Source organism: Syngnathus scovelli, chromosome 14 (genome assembly GCF_024217435.2).
Source record: "Syngnathus scovelli strain Florida chromosome 14, RoL_Ssco_1.2, whole genome shotgun sequence".
NCBI classification, from domain to species: Eukaryota; Metazoa; Chordata; class Actinopteri; order Syngnathiformes; family Syngnathidae; genus Syngnathus; species Syngnathus scovelli.
In genome coordinates, this window is record NC_090860.1 from 13,352,116 (window position 1) to 13,374,518 (window position 22,403).

General features: G+C 47.2%; 1 protein-coding gene across 2 annotated transcripts; it reads left to right on the forward strand.

Moving 5' to 3' along the window:
* Nucleotides 1-365: 365 nt before the first annotated feature.
* On the forward strand, nucleotides 366-22,131 carry ppp2r3a (protein phosphatase 2, regulatory subunit B'', alpha). 2 transcript variants are annotated; one of them, XM_049740674.2, is made up of 14 exons: nucleotides 366-621; nucleotides 9,661-11,551; nucleotides 11,618-12,489; nucleotides 17,956-18,258; nucleotides 18,360-18,463; nucleotides 18,533-18,635; nucleotides 18,823-18,897; nucleotides 19,314-19,557; nucleotides 19,652-19,700; nucleotides 19,771-19,860; nucleotides 19,923-20,098; nucleotides 20,176-20,294; nucleotides 20,413-20,519; nucleotides 20,597-22,131. In XM_049740674.2, the coding sequence occupies exons 2-14, from the start codon at nucleotides 10,183-10,185 to the stop codon at nucleotides 20,691-20,693; spliced, it is 3,708 nt and encodes a 1,235-aa protein (XP_049596631.1). In that variant the 5' UTR covers nucleotides 366-621; nucleotides 9,661-10,182; the 3' UTR covers nucleotides 20,694-22,131. The 2 variants fall into 2 exon arrangements, with proteins under 2 accessions (XP_049596631.1, XP_049596632.1); XM_049740675.2 differs by lacking the exons at nucleotides 366-621; nucleotides 9,661-11,551; nucleotides 11,618-12,489 and adding an exon at nucleotides 17,194-17,622.
* Nucleotides 22,132-22,403: the final 272 nt, after the last annotated feature.

Here is a 22,403-nt window from a genome sequence, read left to right on the forward strand (position 1 = left end):
GTTGCAGCAACAGCACTGCAAGCTGACATGTGGCGGCTCACCTCCGGGATGCACTTTGACATTTTAAAGATGGTGCTTTGGAGTTTTCATAGGGAAATTTAATTGGGGCTCCTCATGTGGAGGGGCGATGTTCATCCCTCTCGAGTGTTATTTGTGTCCTATGTACACAAACTCTTTTGCAGCAATGTTTTTTTTTTTTTTTGCAAATATATTTTCACTTGAGTACAAAGCAATTGTGAATATGTCTGAGCAATGAATAAAAGACAAGAAACAAGTCTTTAACTTGACAAGCTGACCAACCTGTCACTCTCAACGAGCCCCCGCCCCGGCGCGCTGCACACGGGAACTCCCCCTAAGTTCCCCCGGTTCTCCTCACTCTCACTCAGCTCAGTCGCTCCAAGAGCTGTCACGCTCACAAACGCTGACACGGGAAGGCACGAGAAACAAGCCCACGCGTGTGTTAGGTAGCCCACCCTCTAGTCGGTACGCCGAGGCGCTCCTTGCCGCTCGGTTTGCAGGTTTGCGGCGGTCGTGACTCGGCCAAGGAGGCGGCGGAAAGAGCGAGCGGTTCGCCGGTGGAGGTGAAGGACGGAGGTGGGGAGACAAAAAAAGGGGGAAAAGGTAAGCGGTGATTTTGTGTTTACATTCCCTTCCCTCTCAAACTTTGCGATGGGCTTTTTGGCATGTCTTTTCGTGATGGTGATTCCGACAACCAGGTAGGATTTTTTTTTTTCCAAGTGTTTAACCCGGCTCTGGCTCATATTTCTGCCCGGGTTGAGTGCGTGGAATTCGGCGTGCACGCAAGCTCCCCCATGACTCTGTGGGGGTTCTCCTGTTGTGTTCAGGTAACTTTGGACATTATATTCTCACCTTGTCGTGGGTCATCGGAGAGATCATCCCATGTCTGAATATTCCCATGCAAAAATTGCTTGTTTCATTGCGCCTGAAGTTACTCATGTGTCGTGGTGGATTTGGATGCAAGTCGTATAAAATCCCACTCTTTTTCACTACCCTCGAACGCCACATAATGTTAAACCTGCAGGTGTGTCCGACCGTCACATGCGTGTTTCCTTCAATTATGTTGTTTTAATGATGCATTTGCATGCATGCGCGTGCGTGAGAGGGGGGGTGATGTTTGTGGCGATTCCTTGTCAAATCCTGTGAGGTGGGGGTCAGTCACTAGGTCTCCTCTCTGGAATTCTCCTAGAATAGATTACACCACCCCCCTCCTGCACACACACACACACGGAAAATGACTGACATATTCAGCTAGTACATGTTCCGGAAGGAAAACAAAACTGGCCTTTGGTGAGTCTCCTTCCTGGCATCTTCATGGATTTGTCTCTTGAGATGATGGGAACCTCATTGCGTGTGTGTGTGTGCAGTAATTTGAGCCTGTCTGGACCTTGCAATTGTGAAGGCCGCAAAGACCACTCAGGTTGTGTTGTTTTAAGGTGTGTGTGTATTTGTTGGGGGTGGAAGTGTGTTCTTGTTTAACACATAAAGATCAAAGTATCAGTAAAGTGCTGCCGTGGTGTGTTTAAGGCTCGTTAGTGGTGGGAAACAAGATGTAAACAAGCATGTGAGTTTGTGTACAGAGCCGCTGTCAACTTTTTCTTAAATCCTCTGGGAGGGAGGGGGGAGGGGGGGGGGATGCCTATGACACCATTCAAAGAGACAGATCGTGAGACCCAAAGGATGGCGACCTCTTATCTGGATTTGTTTGCCATACCATTTTTCCTCTTGGCCAGCTCCCTTCAGGAGTGTTGGAATTTAGATTAACGCCTAATAAGTACAAGTGGAAACAAAAAATAATCCTGTACGTTTATTTACATGATGACATAACAGCTAACTTGTTGCGACGTATTTCGGTGGCTAACTGTTATGTAACGCGGCCCGTAATGGGGGAATAATCGAGGCGGGGCACTGTTTAAACTCAAATGGACACCGCACCCTTGGGATTAAACCAGCACCCCTCCCAGATTTATAATTTGTCCAACATAGTTGCTACAAACAATGTATGTTTTGTAAATAAGTTGAATTGTGCCACCCGCTGTGAATCGTGGAGCTCTCCGCCCGCTCTTTAACGGGCAACGCACACACACGAGGATTGCGAAGCTGTTGGCTTACTCATCAGTGCGTAGCACAGGGTGACAATTGTGTCTGGCATCTTTCGGAGACGTCGGAGTCATTCACATTTCCCAGTAGAATGTGTGTGGGGTCGGCTCGTATTCCATGCAATGCTGCTGGCTGCTAAAAATGAAGATGTGAAAAGCGAAGTTACAGAGAGTGTGTGTGTGTGTGTGTGTGTGTGTGTGTGTTGTTGGCTGTATAAACACAGTGGCTAATCATCGTCTGTGTCAGCAAGAGTTCTTTGTTTACATTTTTTTAGCATTGTGTTAAATGACATTTTGTACATCAAAAGTACTCAGAGTACAATTTGGGGCTACTTTACTTTTCTCGGCCCATGACACACACCTCCTATGTTCTACTAAGTTCCAAAACACAAAGGGGTGATTCATACGTGTGTGTAGGAGGTTGACTCCTTGGCTCTTCCTTTTAAATCACCTTCAAAGTGCCGTGAGATCTGCCTTGGGAAAGACGGTGACGGAAAGAATGAATGGAAACAGGCTGAGAGAGGTAAATAAGTGGGACCCAAAAAAAATATCCCTCACTGTTCCCTCATTGACTGGCTCCATTGTGGCGGCTGCGGCGGACTGTGCCGATTGGTCGCCGGGGTCTGAATGTCAGCGCTTCTCGTCCGTCCCTGCACTCTGGAATGCGTCGCTCTGTGTATGCGTGACGAGTCGCTCGCTTTTGATTGTGTTGTGTTGTCCACACTGGCTCTCTTTGTCCACACACACACACACACCCGCAGCGAGTATCTGAACCCAACATTCCTCCCACTTCGGCCTCCACTTGCCAAGAAGGGAAAAAAAAGCAGTAAATAGCAGTACCATTCACGGTCATGTTGGTGTGGTTTCTCCCTGGCCCCCACTTTAAGACACGGCCGGCTAAAAATATTTTATTGCCGTTTTTTTTTATGAGTCTTACTCCCTCTGTCGCTTTCTGGGCGCTTATTACGTCTCTCATGCATAAAACATCATTTCCTATGCCTGAAGACAAAGTCTGTTTTGTTTTTTTTAAATTTCCTTCCATTGAAACTTGCGATTGATGGAAAGTCAGTTGCTGTTCCACTCCAAGCCAGCGGGTGTCAGTAGAGTGTTTCACATTGACAGTGTGAATCGTTTGTTGTGGTATCACAGGGAGATCGGAAAGTAGTTTATTCATTTATAATTAAAGAATAATCAATTTAAAGTATCACAAATTGTGATTTCAAGCAAATATCGCTGTCTTCTGTGCTTAGCGCTAGCCAAAGCTAGCAGTCCCAAAAAGCTAATCGGATTAAATAATGTGATTGTGTCGCTCACGGCTTTTCTCCAGTGGACAATTCAAATTTTGTTCTCCCTTTTTATTTCATCTCAAGCCAACTAATTAGGGCAAACTTAAAATAACATTAAAAGCAACGCTAACTACCGCAACGCTGTCACCTTCAGATTAGGTCAACCTTGCCCTGCAGTGGCTTGAGACTTTTTTTTTTTATCGGAGAAGGAACGAGCATGGCCGATGGATGCCCCCCGGGCCCTACCACATCCTGAGTTGTGTAACAGACGCGCTGCGACCGTCTGGACGAAAATGACACGAGGCCACGGGCTGCTTTTACTGCCCGCTGTGGCGAGACCATTCGTCTCATTCTCCACCGCAGTAGCAAAAAAAAATGGAAAGGAAGAGTGATACAACAGAGTAGGAAAGACCAGTAAATCTACGATGGAGACAAATCTTGTTTGACCGCAGAGGTCCTCATCAGTCTTCGCTCTTTGTAATGCCAGTCAGCATCTGAGGGCAATGCGAGCCGCCGAGGTTCTTAAGTACATTCGCACGTGAGCCTAACTTGGAGTTCCAAACCTTTCCAGAGACTTTTATTGACAAGATGAAGACGTGGTGTTAATTAGTTCAATTATTTTGAACTGGCTAAAGATCGCAGGAAGGGCCTTGAACGCAGCAATTATTCTGCAATTATCCGTGCGGGGAGGCGATGAGGCACTCTTTTGATGAAAGTGGTTATACTGTTATTAGTTTTCAGGCGTGGAATATATGCGGAGGATGATGGATGTCCGAGTCAACATTTCTGACAAATGTTGGAGAGAAAGTAAAAAATATATATGGGAAAATAAAAGTAGCACAAATGGAAAACATTGTTATGCACTGAGATGTGCGTTTGCATTTTGTGGGAATTTCATCAATGCATCCTTGAGGTTGCCATGGTTGCAGACACTGCCGGACCCCCTCCCCTGTTAAGAACTGACGTCAGATGCGAGCATCAGAGGAACTTTGAAGGTTCGTGCGTGAGTCATTTTGGAGGCTGACGAAATCCTGACACAAAGCTCCTTTTCTTCTTTTCGGTGCTATCAAAACGCTTTCGCAGAATGCTTTCCTTGGGAGTTTCAACAGGAAGATTTAGATAAAGGCGAGCTGGCAAGCTTTTTGGGTCTCGTATGTGCGATGAAGACGTCTAGCTGGAGTAGTCTTGACTGCGATCAAGTCGATGAATCACTGCCTACGCTGTGGACTTCCTGAAAACTGAAATAAATCACGCGTTTGTCGATACACACATTTTGAAGGTCTTTTCTTCCTTTGGTGTTTTTTCATTTCAAGCCAGCTGTTTTCTCAAACCCCCCCTTGTGTGACATTTGGAAAGTTTCCTTTAAAATCCCCTCGACATTTGCGTGGAAAAATTTTCCCCTGCTTCCCACCCAGCTGTTTTTAAAAGCAACCGCGAGAACGCCTAATAACAGTTTTCCGCTTATCCACATTCTCAACTTCACGCAAAACCGTTCGTTCCACAGTGGATGAGTTAGCTTAGCCTTGACGCTAGCTCTTCAATTGCTAGCTAAATTAGCTTAACTGTCCTTGTCACACCACAGGATAATCTCTCAAGATAATCTTTCAGAGAATTCTGAGAATGGGAATACTCAAATTTGACCTGATAGCCTTGAATTACTTTAAGCTAGCGCTAGCCAAAACAAAATTGCAGCTCCTGTAGCGGGAAATCGTTAAGACTGAATTTCTCAAAGACAAAGGAGCTTGTTATTGTGTCGATTGTTGCATTGTAAGGAGAAATGATTTCAACCCCGACCGCCCACATCATGGCTGACGGCGTGTTTTTGCTCTGCGGATGGCGACTCATCTGCTCTGCCAGTTGGTCAACCGCTCGCGGCTGAGCCAGAGCTGCGGGAAGCGAGTACGCGGTTATGCCCGGGCTGCGTACCGGCACCCATCTTAAAAGTCGCAACGTAGTTCTGAGATTTTACGAGATAAAATGACAGCCATCCAGTTTTTTCACGGCCTCCGAGTTGGAGGTTAAACCAATGAAGGAACAAACATCACTTGGACTGCGTTGATGTGGTACATGTGTTGTCATGACTCTGTAATTTCATCTTGGTCGCGTTGTGATTATGCAATGATATACTGGAGACAATTCAAACTTGCAGCCATGGGAACCAGAATATAAAATAGTTTCCTGGGTCGTTGTTCTCTTCTTGCCTGACCAATGGAAGCCATTTTGGTTTTAGGGTCCCAGCGGATCTTTAATTGCCATTGAGAATGTCTTTTAAAAATTGTCCAATTGAGACCCAAGCAGGTGTCCTAAACGTAGGCGAAGCTGACTAATAAAGCTATTTTGGTCTTTGTCCTTTACCGACGTCAACCTTTGATGATCATCTGGAGGATTGGCGATAAAAGCGGAGCGCTCTAGCCTGCTCCTCGCTGCTTTAATTGTTGTTGACGAGAACTCGCCCAGTTGGAGAAGAGTCCCAACCAAAATAAGCAGCCTTGAAATATCACCAATTTGTCTCGGCTTAAGTTCAAAGCATACTTTTAGCGCAGAGCTCCATCTTTTGTCTGCGAGACTGCAACTACGAATTTGAGACAGCGGTCTGACCTTCGACCCTTTCGCCAGGCGATTCCAGTGAAAGCGAGAGACGGCGATCTGAGGTATCCATCATTTAGGCTGAATCAGGCTACTGAGGCTACCTTATCCTCTCTGGCGTCAGCTCCTATTTATAGGCCCCCAAAAAGTTGACCCCCCCTCCCCAAACCGCCTCCTCCTCTCAGAGCTTGAACGTAAAGCTGTCGTATATATTAATCTCACTCTTGAAGGGGTTGCCAGACGAACGGCCGGCGTTTTCCCCCGGGGGGTTGTTTTCGTCTGTCGCCGGGTGCTTAGAAATTCGCCGGTGATGGATCGCAAATAGGAAAAGCCAGAGAAGACGTTTGCGGACTTCTTTTTCGTGGTCTCGACGTCGCTTTTGGAATGTGAGTACAAGGCGGTTTTGCTTTTCCTGTTATCGGAGTTCGACGGGTTTTGTCAATTTTAATCATGGACGCTAAAACTTGCCCAATCCCAAACTGTGCCAGAAGGTAAAACAGTTTTGGGCTATTTGTAGGAATGCTCCGCAGTCTCCACTTTGCTGCAGGAGGCCGTTGAAAAAGCAAGCACCCAATAGATTTCCTTTAAAGCATCTACCATGTTTTTGTAGACAGCTGAGGTCAGTCGGCACTTAAAGCAAGAGTTCCATTGATCTCCATGCAAAGTATTTGAAGAAGCTGAGGTCATGTTGTGTGAGCTAAGCCATATTTTTCTTACCTCATGCATTTTAGAGCCAGAATGGAATTGATTTGAATCGGACGGGCCCCTTTTCTTAATTGTCGGGAGGTTCTACCAGTGAGCGCCAGACTCCTTTCGATTTTTGAGGTAGCCGCATTCTGAGCGTGCAAGATGGCGAGCCGTTCGTCGTGAAGACGTTATGCTAATGTTGCAAGTTTAAGACACAAACTTTTGTGTGAGTGGGTGTTTTGTTTTGTTTTTTTTGCTCCAGCCGCATGTAGGCGTTGGAATATTGTGTTCTCGTCCTGACTTATATGGCCTTCAATAAAAAGTCCAATTTTAACACACTACAGCTTTTTTTAATCTTGACACACAAATGTGCATATTTAATCATCTTTTTTTTTTTTACTTGACGTTAGCTACGCCGATCCATAGTATGTTTTCCGTGTGTGTGTCCGTTTGCAATGAGTCACTGGCGTTGCAACCATTGTCTTTGTTCTCCTGTCACGCCAGCCCACTATCCTTTTCCTCCAGGTGTCAAAAACATGCCAGAAGCGTGTTTGCCTTCTTGCGTGTGCGTGGGTACGTACGTGAGCCTGTGTGTGTCGGTTCCTGCACTCGCAATTACAGTACATACTGTATCCCCCCCATGAGATCACGATGCTGAAAGCAGGCATGCCTATCGAGTGTGTGTGTGATGACAGCAGAGACCCCCCCCCCCACCCCTCCCCCCCCATGAGAGTCCTTGTGTCACATTAACGACGTCCAATAAGCCATCTTCAAACATAAATCTTTGCCATTTGTGGGGCCGCATTACAAACAGATGTCTCCGTTTACTGGATGCTAGCCATTTGTAACATAGCTAGCAAGTTAGCTTAGCATTCCTGCAGTGAGGAAAACGCCAAGACTCTGCACAACAAAGGATGCAAATTTAGGTTTTTTTTGGAACAGCTCGCAGCTGGTTAAAATAATCGCGCTAGCATCATGATGGTGGTGAAGCCGTTTATACTTATAATTCATCGTCCGACTCCAAATTGATCTCATATAGGCCAAATTGACGCTGCAAAGTCTTCCTGCATGTAACGTTGACACGGCACATCCCTTCTTGTGTGTCTTTTCATGTTCTTCCTTTCTGATGTCTATTTAACGACACCAAGCTAAAGCTCAGCAGATGGCAATTAGAGCGGGCACAAGTCGAGACTTTATATGAGCATTTTTTTGGTCAACAGGCGCCCAAGACGAATTGCGGCTGATGATGAAAGACTTGTTTATTCTCAAAGTTACACACAAACGAGCCTACAAATGGTTACAACACAGACACACACAAACGCACACACACAGTGCCACATCCTCTGTTACTGGGCTATTTTCTTTCCCGGTGTTTAGAGGCTATTCTCGGACTAGTGTTTGTGCATGTGACCCAAGTTGCCCCCCCCCTCCCCTTTCCTGAGTAAAATGTCCGTCTGGCTTTTCATCTGAACTTATGTATGTGTGTGTGTTTTCGTGAGTGTGTGTTGAGCAAGCCGATGTTGACACCTTCTGCTCCGTATCACACCTCAGCGTCTCTTGTCTGTCTCCATCCCCTGAAGGGCATTCCTCATCTTTTTGTTCTCTAATGATGGATCCCAGATTTTTGGAGGACATTTTCCTTCGACACTTTAAAGGTACTGATATTATTTCACCGATTGCCGGATCCAATCGTAAATGTCTGAAAAGTTTGACGAGTCCTAATTTAGATTTTGGGTGGGATGAAGGTGGCTGGAACACGATGGCTCTCCTCGCCGTCTCCGTGACAACGGGCGGTGGCGACAAGGGGTTTGCGGTTAGAAACCCTAATCTGCTCCTCATATGACCCTCTGATGGACGGCAACAGCAGTCCACACACCAACACACACTCCCGAGTGTCTCGCTTCACTGGCGCAGTCTAAACATGCGCTTATATGGATTCTAATTCATTTCTGACAACGTCAGAAGACCTGTGCTTCTTTCTTTTCCTCCAAATGTCGTGCAGAAGACACCACGTGTCAGGTTTTTTAAGAGGCCACTTGCGAATGGCCGCCCTGCTTCTGCAGTCGGGGCCATGAAGTGGTTTTTGGGGACTGGAGATTGTCAAAGCTGAGCTCTCTGCTCATTTAGGCAGTCAGGGAAAGTTAAAAGGAGCTTGGATGCACTTGAAAGAAAAGGCTTCGTCAGCAGTCTCGAGGAGCCGTTCATAAATATTTTTTAATAAAGAAAAAAATAGACGGACGGATTCATGTTTACTTTGCTGCTGCTTTTTTTTTTTTTTGCACGCGCTATTCGTGCGTGTCTGTGCGCCTTTTAAGGCTTTTCAAGATAAGAAAAGCTGTGAGTCAGGCAGCCATGCAGCCGCCTAAAAACATCCTTTTCCTAGATCGTCCCCCTCACTTCCCCAAAGAGTAAATTCGGTCCGTCTATCCGATCCTCGGGGGCCGCTTGCTCATAATGAGGTGTGGAGCTATTCACACGGTCTTTCTCCAGAGAGCCGCGCGTGCGTGTGCGCGTGTCCGGGATTCGTAATAACGTCTCAACTCTCGTGCACAGCAGTTGCTCGGGTGCCTTCCAGCGTCCCGTTTACGCATGTTGATTTATTATGTATGGGAATGTGCTGAGTCTGGGCAACTCTCGAGAAGGGAAGGAAGCAAGAATGAGAGTGAGACAAATGCAATTTTCAAGCTACTAAAAAGATGATTGTCTATGTCATATTTAGAAACAGACCGCTACGATTTATATTACCCTTGATTTTAAAATGTGACTTGGGACAGATGGAGTTTTATTGTCTTGTTGCAATTAAGAAAAAAAATGGGCATATGCTAGCAATGAAATATTTCAAATGTGTAACGTTGCAGGTATTTGTCCTATTTTATAGCTTTGCTAATTAGCATGCACGTTTGACTGCACATGGTCATATCAAAGTTTTACAGTGTTCACAATTGATAGACTAATGACTCCCCCCCCGCCTGCATCCCCCCCAGGTCAGAGAAGCCCAACACGAGAGGCTGGAGAAACGAGAGTGACGGCAGACTTCCAGACGCAACATAAGCAGAGCGAGGGAGAGCGAGAAGAGGGCAGTGGGCCATCTGCGCTCGCTCCCCTGCTATTCTGCAGCTGCGGCCGAGTCAGCAACTACGTCTCGGCTGCCTGGGGACTTTTAAAAGGAGGAGGAGGAGAGAAAGGATTTCTTCCAGCCAGCCACGGACCGGCCAAGTCCGGAGCCATGCTGAAGCCTCGCTGGCAGCGCCGGAGGCCCGCGGGGGGAAGGCTGAGAGCCCAGCTGGATGTTCCGCCGCCGTCCTCCTTCGCTGTCATTAGTGGATAACGAGCTGCCGCGAGAGAGGAAGCGGAGAAGCGACCCGTGGAGCCCAGACGGAGAACCTCGCAGCTGTTATTGAGATCCCTGAGTTCTTATGCTTCACCTTCGCAACGGGACTTTTTAAAAGTGGATTTTTTTTTCTTCTTGTATGCCCTGACGGATTAGTTGGGTGACATCGGTCACCATGGCAGCAGCGTACCGCGTGGTGGTGAGCAGCGTGAGCTGCTACAACAGCGTGGTGGTGGACCGACGCAAGCATTCTCACGCTGTGCACTATTGCTCGGGCCCGTGCAGGACGCTCTCGCAGGGGCTGGAATGTTCCGTGGCCCATCACGGCACCTGCTCGGAGCTGCTGGTCGCGCCGGACTCGCCCTCCAGGTGCTTGAGCGCCCAACATCACGCTAGGACGAGTGACTGCGGTGCCCTGGAGAGGGCGGGGAGCAACGGAAATTTGTATATCGGGGAAGAGGGCAACGCGTGGCGAGGAAAAAAGTTGCCCGTTGGCGGAGGATCGATGGGCAACCTGAGCTGCGGCAGCTACGGAAGCCTCAAGGACATCACGGAAGAAGCCATCAATCTGGCCAGCGGGAAGCTCAAAGAGTTTTCCTTCGACAAGCTACGTCTCTCCTCTTCCAGCCACGTCACTTTCCGGAAAGGTCGCAAAGTCCGCCCCGACTCCTTCAGCCGTCGCTCCACCGATTTGGAGATCATCTACGGCCACTTCAGCTCCAGTAACGCGGCGACAAACGGCGCCGCCGTCACGCCCGCGGATGAGAACTCGCCGCCGCTTTTTGAGACGAAATTGAAGGGCGGTTCGTCGGCCGTTACGAAAGTAAACGCTTCAAGCGGCATCGGGTCGCTGGAGCAAAGTGTCAACACTCTGGCTTCTCTTTACCGCAACACTCTCGGGGAGGAGAACTTGATTGCTCGTCTGTTGGAGAAAACGTGGGGCGAGGCGGCTGCCGCCGGTGGCGGCGGCGGGGAGGACATCCGCGCCTGCCTCGACATCCTGCTCAAATGCTCGGAAGACCTGAAGAAGTGCACCGACATCATCAAGCAGTGCATCCGACGCAAGGCCGGCGGAGGTCCCCAGGATGGAGGTGCCAGTCCCGACAGCGTGTACCGGGCCTTGATGACCCGACTCAGCATGTATCTGAAGAGACTACCTCTGGAGCTGGAAGGGATCGGAGGTGGCGGGCACGGCGATCTGACTGAGCTGGTCAACAGTCTCCACTCGCTCCAACAAGCGCCCTTCTCGCCCATATTTGGCGGCGAGCAGCCTCCGCGTTACGAGGACGTGGTGCGCTCGCCTCCTAACGCAAAACCCGCTCCTCACATTTCCGTCCAGAGCTCGCCACCCAAAGCACTCACCAACGGACTCCAGCATTCACATCCCCCTTCGTCCGTCACGCATCACAACCTGCTCCCCGCTCCCGTCACGAGTTCTCCGTCCAGTCCGACACACTCTCCGTCCCGTCTCAGAGTCTCGCCGACGCCGCCTCCGGGATCCCCCATGGAGGCGCTTTACATCGAGGAGGAAGATGTCGATACAGGTAAGACGTCTGGACGGGTCGCATCTCTGAGAAACTAAATATGAAATGAATCTCTTTCTCGTTTAGACTCGTGCGGCATCGGCCACACCGCCGCGAGACCTTCGACGAACGCTCCGGCGCACCGGAACGACGACATTGACAAACTGCTGATGGATCTGGAGAATCTTTCTCAGAGCATGAGCAACCCCAGGAGTACCGAGCCACCACTTCCAGTCAAGACCCGCAAGCGAGGCGGCGGAGGCAGCCTTGGGATGGTGTCTGCCGAAGCCCAGCCCAAAATCTCCCAGTTCCAAATCAAAACCAGCCACCCGACGGTGAACGGCACCAGTTCCAAAGCCCCTCAGGGAGAGAGCCGCAATGTTCTCGCAGGCGACGAGCCGGAGGACGGCGCCTTACTCTTGAGAATCTTGGAGAGCATTGAGAGTTTCGCCCAGGAGTTGGTGGACTCAGGGGCGGGGAGCACCGGGAGCGCCGAGAGGAGCAGCGGCAAGGAACGCGAGGTGATGAAGCTCCTGCAAGGTACGCTGGCCTCCGCCGGCAGGCCCGACATTGACGCTTCCGCCGGACAAATTGATCCGGCAGGCCGTCCGGTGGAAACGGAAACCGCTCCGGCCGTACCTCCAAAGCTCTCCGCCCGAACACCCTCAGTTCCACCTGCCGTCACGCCAAAAGTTACGCCCGAAGACGTTCGCACGGCGACAACCGCACATCCGCCGACCCCCGAGGCCGCATCGGCGAAAGCAAACGTTTCCGAAGCCCCTTCGCTCCATCCCAAATCCTGCCTTGCGCCTCCTGCCAGTCTGGGGAACGACGCCGCGCCTAAAGTCCCGCCCACCAGCCTGACCGTGGTCGTCCAGAGAGATCCGGCCGGGGACGTTTCGGCTTTGAGGGAGACGGGCTCAACTCTGCTCATCCAGCAGACTCCCGAAGTGATCAGGGTAAGCGTCACTCCTTTATTCTACTCTCCGAATTTGTCGTTTTACGATAGTTTTTTTTTGGTAATTGCTGAGGCAGAACAGGATTGTTGACCATAATTGATAGTTGCTGATGAATAGCGGTAATTAGCGACTCGTCGGCACTTTGACACGCTCAACGGAATGGATGTGAGAGGCTTGAAATAGAAATTTGGGGCACTCAAGCGATCTTGTTTGTTTTTGAAAAAAAATCTACACGGTGGCGCCTCATGTCCTGTTGATGTAAAAACATTTTGGAGGTTGCCATGGTTACTGACAGCCAGAACTCAACAATAAGAGCACCTGAGTGCATCATTAACGTCTGATGATAATAAGCGCTTCCAGGAATTTGTGCAAATACTGGATAAGGGCTCGCTGCACTTAAGTTATTTTTTTTTTTATATAAAATTGGCAAAATTAATAATAATGAATAATTGATTTGCATTTTCTTACATTTATAATTTAATTCTGATTCATTTGTTAATCATCCAATTTGAAAAAAAATGGCTTATTTAACAAATTTTGATAATAAAATAATTATCAGGAAGAAATTCAATTCTATTAACTAAGTAACTATTTAAGTTGATTTTTTTTTTAAAGCATTTCTAAATTAAAAAACATTTTTTTTCGCATCCCGTGTCCCTCAGTCACCTCCGGCCACGTAGTCAGCCTGCGATGAGCTAACACTTCACCTCTTCCATTGGCCCGCACGCTTCGAGTATTTCGGGCGTGTTGAGTAACACTTGTTGCCGTGTGGCGCCGCCACCCAATCCGAGGCGCTTGATGGAGGGTGCGACGCCTTCGCAGGGGGTTGTCTGTTGCCACCACCAGTGTTAAGTGTATGCTTAGCCAGGCGGGTGAGGATGTGAAAGGGGGGGGGGGGCACCTAAATCTGTCCGCCCCCTCCGTACTATGGCATCTCGCTAACAGACTCGCTGTCGCCACAGTGTAAATGGACCTGCGCGTGTGCCACTTGCGTTATTGTGTTTCTCTCCTTCTGTTGCCTTGCTTCAAATATTTCAAAAAATATTTCTTTTATGTCCGTATCATTTCCCATATCTGGTTACATTGCCATTCGATTTTATAATTAAAGGAATGAATCCCCTGACTTAAACCCAAACGGCGCCCGCGTGTGACGTCAAATCGGAGGCGGGCACTTCTGCTCGGCGGGAGGTCGTAAGCGGAGCCGTGGAAATCGGCGCCCGCCGCCGCCATGTGCCCGTGCTTCACATTTGTGTTTTATTGGCGGGCGGGAATCTAAGGAGGCCTTTTAACGATTTGGCGGGCTCACTTATCTGATTTAAGTGCTCCCCCCCCCCTCCGTTGGCCGTGACCCTTAACTCGATAAGGCGATTTTGGCACCTGCACATTTCAACACAGGCAAAGGTGTCACGTCAACTCGAAAAAGTCTGATGGCTCTATTAAGAGCAGCACTTATTCAAATATATGAAGGACAAAATTGAAAGAGGTGAATTCCAGCTTCTCTTTTTCCTTCTTCTCCAGCCAACTCAACTGTTGACAGCTCGGACCACTGCATTTTGGCACAAAGGATTTTGGGGGGGGGAAGGGGATGAAAGGGGAGCTTAGGAAAAGTATGCCGATAGGAAGGTAATAACTGTCTGTCAGAGATGACACCAGGAGAGGATTTGCACAAAAATAATTTATACGAGTTGAGCGGGGGGTGGGTGAAAAAAAAAGCCAGGCGGGGATATTAACGGGTGGAGTCCACGTAGTTTGGGGGGCCGGGGCGGGGGGGGGGCTTTCCAGCACAGTACAGTTGTTGACTCTGCTTGGCTGGAGGATGACATCACTCCTTCTCCAGGAAATGAGGTCACAGAAGGAACGCGTGCCAAGTGGGGGAAGACGCTTGTTTGGATTAAATGCGCAAGTTCAAGGCCCGCCAAGCGCGCTTTGAAACAATGTGGCTCGTACAAAGTCGTTCAGGAATAGATTTTCAAACGTGCCAGAGAGACATTTTCATATCAAAATACTTGATTGATTTGTGTGATACTGGAACAAACCTTACTCACAAGGACAGAGAGAGCACATGACCTCTTTTCCAATGTCGGTCACAATCCAAAGTTGAGGTGCAACACTTGGCAGCCGGCGCTCTGCTCGTACTGGTAGCTGTTAAGCCGGTGACATCATCGCTCGGCCCAACCCAACCAGGCCCGGCCCGCCCCGCCGCTCCCACTGCAGCCTGGGATGTCCTCCAAACGGCTGTTCCCACTTTAGCGTCAAACTTTTTTTTTTCAAGCGAGTCACCTTTTCATCTGGAAGCTTTTAACTCGGCTGGAGGCTGTGTTACCATGGCAACTAGCAAAACATGTTTTGGAGCAATGGAGGTGGAAGGGAGGCTTCACGGGACTCCCCCACTCTACATGATGGGACTCCCTCCCAAGAGCTCGCTGTTTTGGGAAAGGCGTGGCACGTGGCCATGTTTTACCTTTTTATTTTTTTTTACAGGGCGTAATCTTGACAAGCAAAGTTGTGATTGCACAACCAAAATATTTGACCTGATCTCCATTCGGGTTTCTTCTTCACTGTTAGTCAGAATGCGACTCACTTATAAATGAAATTGAAAGCCATTTATTTCAAATAATGATATAAACAATATATTTGTTTTGTATACAGTATTCCTACATTTAAAAATAAAATAAATACAACAATAAGTGGTTTGGAAAACTGATGGACGGATAGGATTTAAAATGTTATAGGACCCTTTAAAACAGCCAGATTTTGTTTCTCGGTACTAAGGGGTCGACTGCTGCCCTCTAGCGGGGGTTTCAAAACTTGTCAGTCTGGTCTTTAGCTCTATCTAGTGGACATTCCGCTAATTACAACAATCAGTTTAAAAAATATACATACAGAAAACACATTAAAACGTTTTAAAGATATGTGCTATAAACAATCCATTTCACGTTAAGCTAATTTTGAAAAACCATGTGACTTAAACGGTTATGAGAAACTCATCATATCTGCTTCATTTTGTTCCCAGATACTACAATTTTATTTGGAATCTTCCTTGTGGCTAATATTTCAAGTTTAAGTCGACATGTAGTGCCACAATAAAGAAATTAATTTTGAATGATAGCCCAACCAGAAATTTGAAGGCACATGTGAAAGCTCTCAGACTTTACTGGAGGCTGTGGAAAATCTTTGCTTTGCTGACTAGCGGGCGGCAACCACAACAAACTTCTTTGATGACTTTAGCGTTTCCCGAGCGTGGTTCCGATCCATTTGCGTCTGAAGAAACCATCAGCCTGGCCGCCGTCTCCCCGATGGGCCGTTCATCCGTCTGGCTCTCTGGAAAGCCATCATTAGAAATGAACCCCAAATCCTTTTGACCTTGAATGACTTTGGCTTTCTTTGCCCTTGACGTCATCCTTTTTAAAAATGCTACATTTGGAATATTCAATTCTAATGATAATTGACTTCCTGTCTTTGTCATTGCCTGGAATCTGCCTAGTAGCGCCGCAGGCAAAAATAAATTTGTACGCGGATAATTTTACACACAGCCGCCAGGCACTCCGAGCAGGTGCTTTCGGAAGTAGCTTTGTATACACGGCACACTATTCTCTGCGGCAAGTAGTTCCTTGGAAGTGGCGCACACATTCAGCGCAACAGTTGGCACTGCGGAACAGCTGACACCCCCCCCCCCCCCCCGCCCCCTTTCTATTCCCCATCATGCGTTCAATTGGCTGACTCGTCTGTTGCCGTTTCGCGGCGTGAAAAGGGGAATTGCGCACCTGTCGTTTTATTTATTATAATATAAATCGTGCAGCATTCCGATAAATAGATTTGAATCACGAACGAGTCCTCTTTGCATGGCGCTCGTTTGTTGATTGTCACAAGATATTGGGATTAATGTTTCCTCCTGCAGCACATCAGGAAAAGTCTGTTTGTGTACGTGTGTAATTGTGTGTGTGTGTGCGCGCGCGCGTGTGTGGGATTGGTATGCGACCTTGGCTTCAGTACAGAGTGGAGTTGTTCCAAAGAATTCAGCAGGGGGTGCGCACAGCGGAGTAACCCTAAAAAACACAAGGTTGGATCTGGAAAAGTCACTAGCACACGTTAGATATTAAATAAATGTAATAATGACAGTAAATATGCTTAGAAACAATTCTTTAATGACTTATTTTGCTTAAACCTTGTCCGAAATGCTGCTGTGTAGGTGATGACCATGACCGCTAGAGGGCGCCAGATTGTCCCCTAAGATCACTTGTGAGAAAAAAAAGAAGGGAAAGGTGTTTATTCCTTTAGCAGATTGTGAGGAGCTTGTTTTCCTTTCGGAATGTGCACACAGCTGCATCGCAGACATTTGCGACATTCACTTGTCACTTTATTAGGTACACTGTCTAAATCCGAGGGACAATAACATGTCTATTGTAGTAAATCTGTAAAAGTGCTCATCATGGTGAGTAAGGCAGCGATCCAACACAGAACACGTTAAAGTTTCAGGACCTGGTGACAAAGTTCCTGGAACTTTACTGACGTGTCATTCACTGATTCATCACGCCATCCCAAAATTAACTCTTTGGAAATAGTTCCTCTTTGATTGCCCCGCCTACTCACATGGAAGTGGCCTTTGCTGAATGTATGTGTGTGTGTGTGTGTGTGTGTGTGGGGGGGGGGGGGTCTCAAAACGCCGCCCCCCCTGCCTCCTTCTCAATCGGTAAACTGTGTGTTGGCCGACTCCAGCCAGCATGGCTCAAGTTTCTCGGTGCGCTCGGTTCTGAACCCAGTTTGGGATTAGAAAAACTGCGTGAGGGGGACACTGCAGGGTTCGCTCCCCCCTTGGATGGTAGATCATGCCCGGGTGGTCTTCTTGCAGCGGAACCTTGCATACTGGATTACTACCACAGAGTCCGGAGGGAAAGGTTCTGGGCTACTTTCTGGAGCTTTTTTTCCGAACCCTAACTGGAGTTTGGCGGGAGGGGGCGTTTTTGCATGCGGAGACCCCCGACCATGATGATCAAGGAGACGTCATTGCGCCGGGACCCCGATCTGAGGGGTGAGCTGGCCTTTCTGGCACGGGGCTGTGATTTTGTCTTGCCGTCGCGATTCAAGAAAAGACTCAAGTCTTTTCAGCTTCAGCAGCAACAGCAGGAGCAACAGGTCAGACACGCCGCCAGGTAGCAGCACGCAAAACAAAAATCCATCCAATAAGTTGCAGATTTTCTCATGCAGGACGTGCTGGGAAGTATTCTAAGGGAGATACCAGCCGGTTATTAATAGACGGGAGGTGCAGGAATAGAGTGATAGAATGAATGTGGGGGGGGAAGGGGGGGGGGATTACAGCTGTCAGCCTCAATATGTGCAAAATGGCCACTGGAAGGAAATTTTGTAAGCTAACAACTTCCTGTTTCCAATTTGATGCTTTTTGTTTAGCATCTACTTTTACATCTATCACGCTTTCTCATGACATCATCCTCCTGATTTCTACTTCAGGTCCAGTCCAAAGCGGAGAAGAAACCCGGCACGCCACCCCCGGCCCCCGCCCAGGCGTCCACCGTCCCGCATGCCTCATCGCACCGCTCGCCCAGCCCGCCGCCAGCAGCTTTGGTGGTCATCTCCCCTCCTCCTCCCCCTCCTCCTCCCGCCATCAACATTCCCAGGTTCTACTTCCCAAGTGGGCTTCCTACCGTCGGCCCGCCGGCCGACCACGACGCGGCCATCGCCGCCATCGAAGAGACCTTCGCCGAGTTTGAGGAAGAGAAAGCCGACATTTACGAAATGAGCAAGGTCGCTAAGGTAATGATCGTAACATGCGGGTGATATCAAAAGTCTACACACCCTGTCAGATTGATGTGATTTACAAGAAAAGGTCAAAGGACAAATTGTTTCCCCCACAGGCGTGCGATTGTCCGCTGTACTGGAAGGCCGCCATGTTCTACGGCGCCGGCGGCGAGAGGACGGGCTTTGTCTCCGTTCACTCCTTCATCGCCACCTGGAGGAAGTAGGTTGCATTTGCGGGCAATCGGAATCAAAGTCACGGAAATGCTCACACGGCTCGGCGCTCTTGCAGGTTGCTGCACGGTTGCCACGACGACGCCTCAAAGTTTGTCAACCTGCTGGCCAAACCGGGCTGTCAGTACCTGGAGCAGGAGGACTTCATTCCTCTTCTGCAGGTCAGCTCTTTTATTCTACTTTGCTTGTCAGTCTCCACAACAAAATAAATCTTTTTTGTGCAAGTACCAATACCTTAATTAGCCATTGCAAATTGTATTTACTTATTTACTATTTTATTTGATTTTAAATTATATTTCAGATTAAAATTTTCATTTAATTTTACAATTTGTCTTGTTTTTTTGTTAGGACATCGTGGACACGCATCCCGGACTCACGTTTCTGAAGGATGCACCCGAATTTCATTCCCGCTACATCACAACGGTAATTGATAAATAAAAATGGCATGAAATGAAAATAAGTTTACTTGTGCATGAGTGATGTGTGATGTGAAATGCAAAAGAAATACATCATGGAAACTCTGATGGCTAGTCATGCCTTGTATGCAGCACCCCCCCTCTCTTAATGTCCCCCATGGCCTCTTCCATGCCCATATTAGGACACTTCCTTCCGTGGAGTCCAGCTCACCGGTTTTATTTTCCTGTCTGTGACACATTAGCTGCATGCTACGTGAACCAGGAAGTGGCTCAGCGTCATATTCTAAAACTTCTTGAATGGATTTTAAAATTGACTTGCATATTTTGTTTCTTTCAAAAATAATTTCAAATAACAAGCAAATACTAAACAACATTTTAAACATATATTTCTTATTTTTGCCTCTACTGGTGTATTACTGACAGGTCATCCAGCGGATCTTCTACGTGGTGAACCGTTCGTGGACAGGCCGCATGTCCATGACGGAGCTGCGGCGCAGCAACTTCCTGCAGACGCTGGCGCTGCTGGAGGAGGAGGACGACATCAACCAGATCACCGACTACTTCTCCTACGAGCACTTCTACGTCATCTACTGCAAGTTCTGGGAGCTGGACGGCGACCACGACCTCTACATCGACCACAAGGACCTGGCCCGATACAACGACCACGGTGAGACGGTTTGATACATTTGACCAAATTAGCCATCCAGTCACAAAATGGCCGCCTTTGTTTACACGCACCATCCTCTGCTGTCCTCCCTCAGCGTCCTCCAACAGAATCATCGAGCGGTTGTTCTCGGGCGCCGTGACGCGGTAAGCAGGTGCAAGTGAGCCCGATCGCTATGACGACGGAATTAAAGGTGTCTGTGTGATTGGTCGCCAGGGGCAACACCGTGCAGAGAGAAGGTCGCATGAGCTACGCTGAGTTTGTCTGGTTTCTCCTTTCTGAAGAGGACAAGAAAAATCCCACTAGGTAAGATTTTTCATTTATTTTTTGCAGCCAAGCCAAAAGCTAAGTCACCATTCGCCCTCCAGCATCGAGTACTGGTTCCGTTGCATGGACGTGGACGGCGACGGCGTCCTGTCCATGTTCGAGTTGGAGTACTTCTACGAAGAACAGTGCGAGCGCATGGAGCGAATGGGCATCGAACCGTTGCCCTTCCAAGACCTGCTGTGTCAAATGCTCGACTTGGTCAAACCAGAAAATCCAGGTAAATGTCAACTGGGATGTTTCCCTCAGCCACGCTTGCTTCACCTTAACACACAACGCCATTTTTTTTTTGTCCAGGCAAAATCACGCTGAGTGACCTGAAGCGTTGCCGCATGGCTCACATCTTCTTTGACACCTTCTTCAACCTGGAGAAATACTTGGACCACGAACAGAGAGATCCCTTTGCTGTGCAGAAGGTCAGCACAAATAGTCGGCCATTGTGGTCCAAGTGGCCATTGTTTGTTTTTAATTCAGCTCCCAAAGCTGCACATAATTTTGCGGGTTCGCTTGTTAAAACTCACGTGGCCCTTCCAGGACCTCGACAGCGACGGTCCAGAACCGTCCGACTGGGATAAGTACGCCTCGGAAGAGTACGAGATACTTGTGGCGGAGGAGACTGCCAACGAGCAGATTCACGAAGGGTACCGCAAATAATTCTTCTCTAATGTTCATTCAAGGAGTTTGATCAGCTTGATAAAGTTCTGAAATGTGATTCCAGGTCATTTGAAGACGACTATGACCTGGACGATCTCCAGGTCCCGGCTGAGATTGGGAATAAGATGGAAAAACTGGTCATTTCGGATCTGACGGCGTGAAAATGGCCATTGACTTTTGGTTGGATGCGTTCCATCCAAACGGACAGAAAATAGAATATGGACATCCGTTTTATGATGATGACTCTTTTTTTTTTCTTTTCTTTTTTTCAGTGAAGATGGACTCATGTTCACAGTTGACTCACAACAAACCGGATGAGTGAGACATTGATAAGCTCTTAAAGGAACACAGTACACTTAAAAAAAAGCTATACAGAAGACGAATGTATTATTATTTTTTTTTTATCAAATATTGACAATCATGTGCAGACACATCATATAACACGCAAAAAAACTAATTTACTAAAGTTTTTAGTTTTTTTTTGCATGACTTTGGAAAGATTTTATTATAATGGAAATGTTCATGCAATATTTTTAGGGTGTTTTTTTAAATAAATTTGCAATTTTTTCATAAAATTTATGCAAAATGTAACAAAAATATTTTCACAAGGCTTGATAGATCTTACCTGAAATTTTTGACTGAAAATTTTGGCCCAAACACAAATTTTTGCACGACATTTCTGAATTTGGGGGTTCATTTTTTTTTTTCAAAGAAGCTGTTGTTTATTGTTTTATCTTAACTTTGTTGTTGTTGCCAAAGAAATTTTATTTAAGCTCTTTATTGCAACTTCACACTCACCGGACACTTTATTAAGTACACTTACACAGCCTTCATGTAGCTAAATACAGTTAGTGCTCTCGGTAGATTACTCAAAATGAAACATTTCAAAAAAATAAATAAAAAATCAAATTATAATGCGCAGGTGAACCTAATGTGTCCAGCGAGTGTCAATTTCAGTTCCTATTTAATATCCACAAATGAACATGTTGTCATGTGTGTAAATATAACTTTTATAACAGTTCTAATGCTCAACAAGCACAATGCAGCTACAAAATATCATGAAAAAAAAAAACAGGTTCATTGACGTGTGCTTGTTGTGTTAACACGGCTTAGAGAGTGTGTGCTTGGGAATTTAGAGGTGTGTGTTTATGGCTTTGTGTCCATTTTTGTAGCTACATAGCCACTGTAAATGTGCCTGGCTATGTTTTTATTGATCATCATTATTATTATTATTATAGTAATAATAATAGTAACAAGAAGCCATTTTAAATGTTTTTTTTTTTTTACATGATTTTTATTGCAGTGCCACTGTGTGGCTCGGATTCAATTTTATCTGGTGTGTGTGTAACTGACAATCATTACGACTAACTACACACAAGCTCAGTTATGTCAAGCCATGTCAGGACTTTTATTCTGAAACTACTGTGAGAGGAAGTGAGTTAGCTTTTATTTGGATGAGCTTCCTATCATTAGGGTTTGTGTAGCAGGCATGTTTTTTTTTTCTTTTTTTTTGCTCTGCTTTGATTCCCTGTTTAGTTTGTGGCATTGGCTGCTTTGGTTTGAAGCTCAAAATGTTCAAATAAAGACATTTGCAAACTAGAGGGTACCTTTTAAAATGTCCAATTAAGTGACAGTTTAGAATTAAAGATGCAAAAACAATCTCCCTAAAAATTCTCAAAGAAATCCCAACATTTTTCTTATTTTTTTGCACATTTTTAAATCAAAATTTAAGTGTGTGTGTGGGCTGTGTGTGCATATGCCCGGTTGAGTCACTCCACATTGGCATCTACTGCTGTTGCCATGGCAACGGCACCCAAACACCACGACAGGAAGTGGTAAGCGTGGCACATTGTTGCTTGTTTTGCCCACAC

What these genes read in the sequence shown, in the direction of transcription:
- ppp2r3a (XM_049740674.2), top strand. Translation starts at nt 10,183, where the DNA reads ATGGCAGCAGCGTACCGCGTGGTGGTGAGCAGCGTGAGCTGCTACAAC. An exon ending in GACAAGAAAAATCCCACTAG is followed by an intron (nt 19,861 to 19,922) that starts GTAAGATTTTTC and finishes TTCGCCCTCCAG; the next exon opens with CATCGAGTACTGGTTCCGTT. An exon ending in ATCCCTTTGCTGTGCAGAAG is followed by an intron (nt 20,295 to 20,412) that starts GTCAGCACAAAT and finishes TGGCCCTTCCAG; the next exon opens with GACCTCGACAGCGACGGTCC.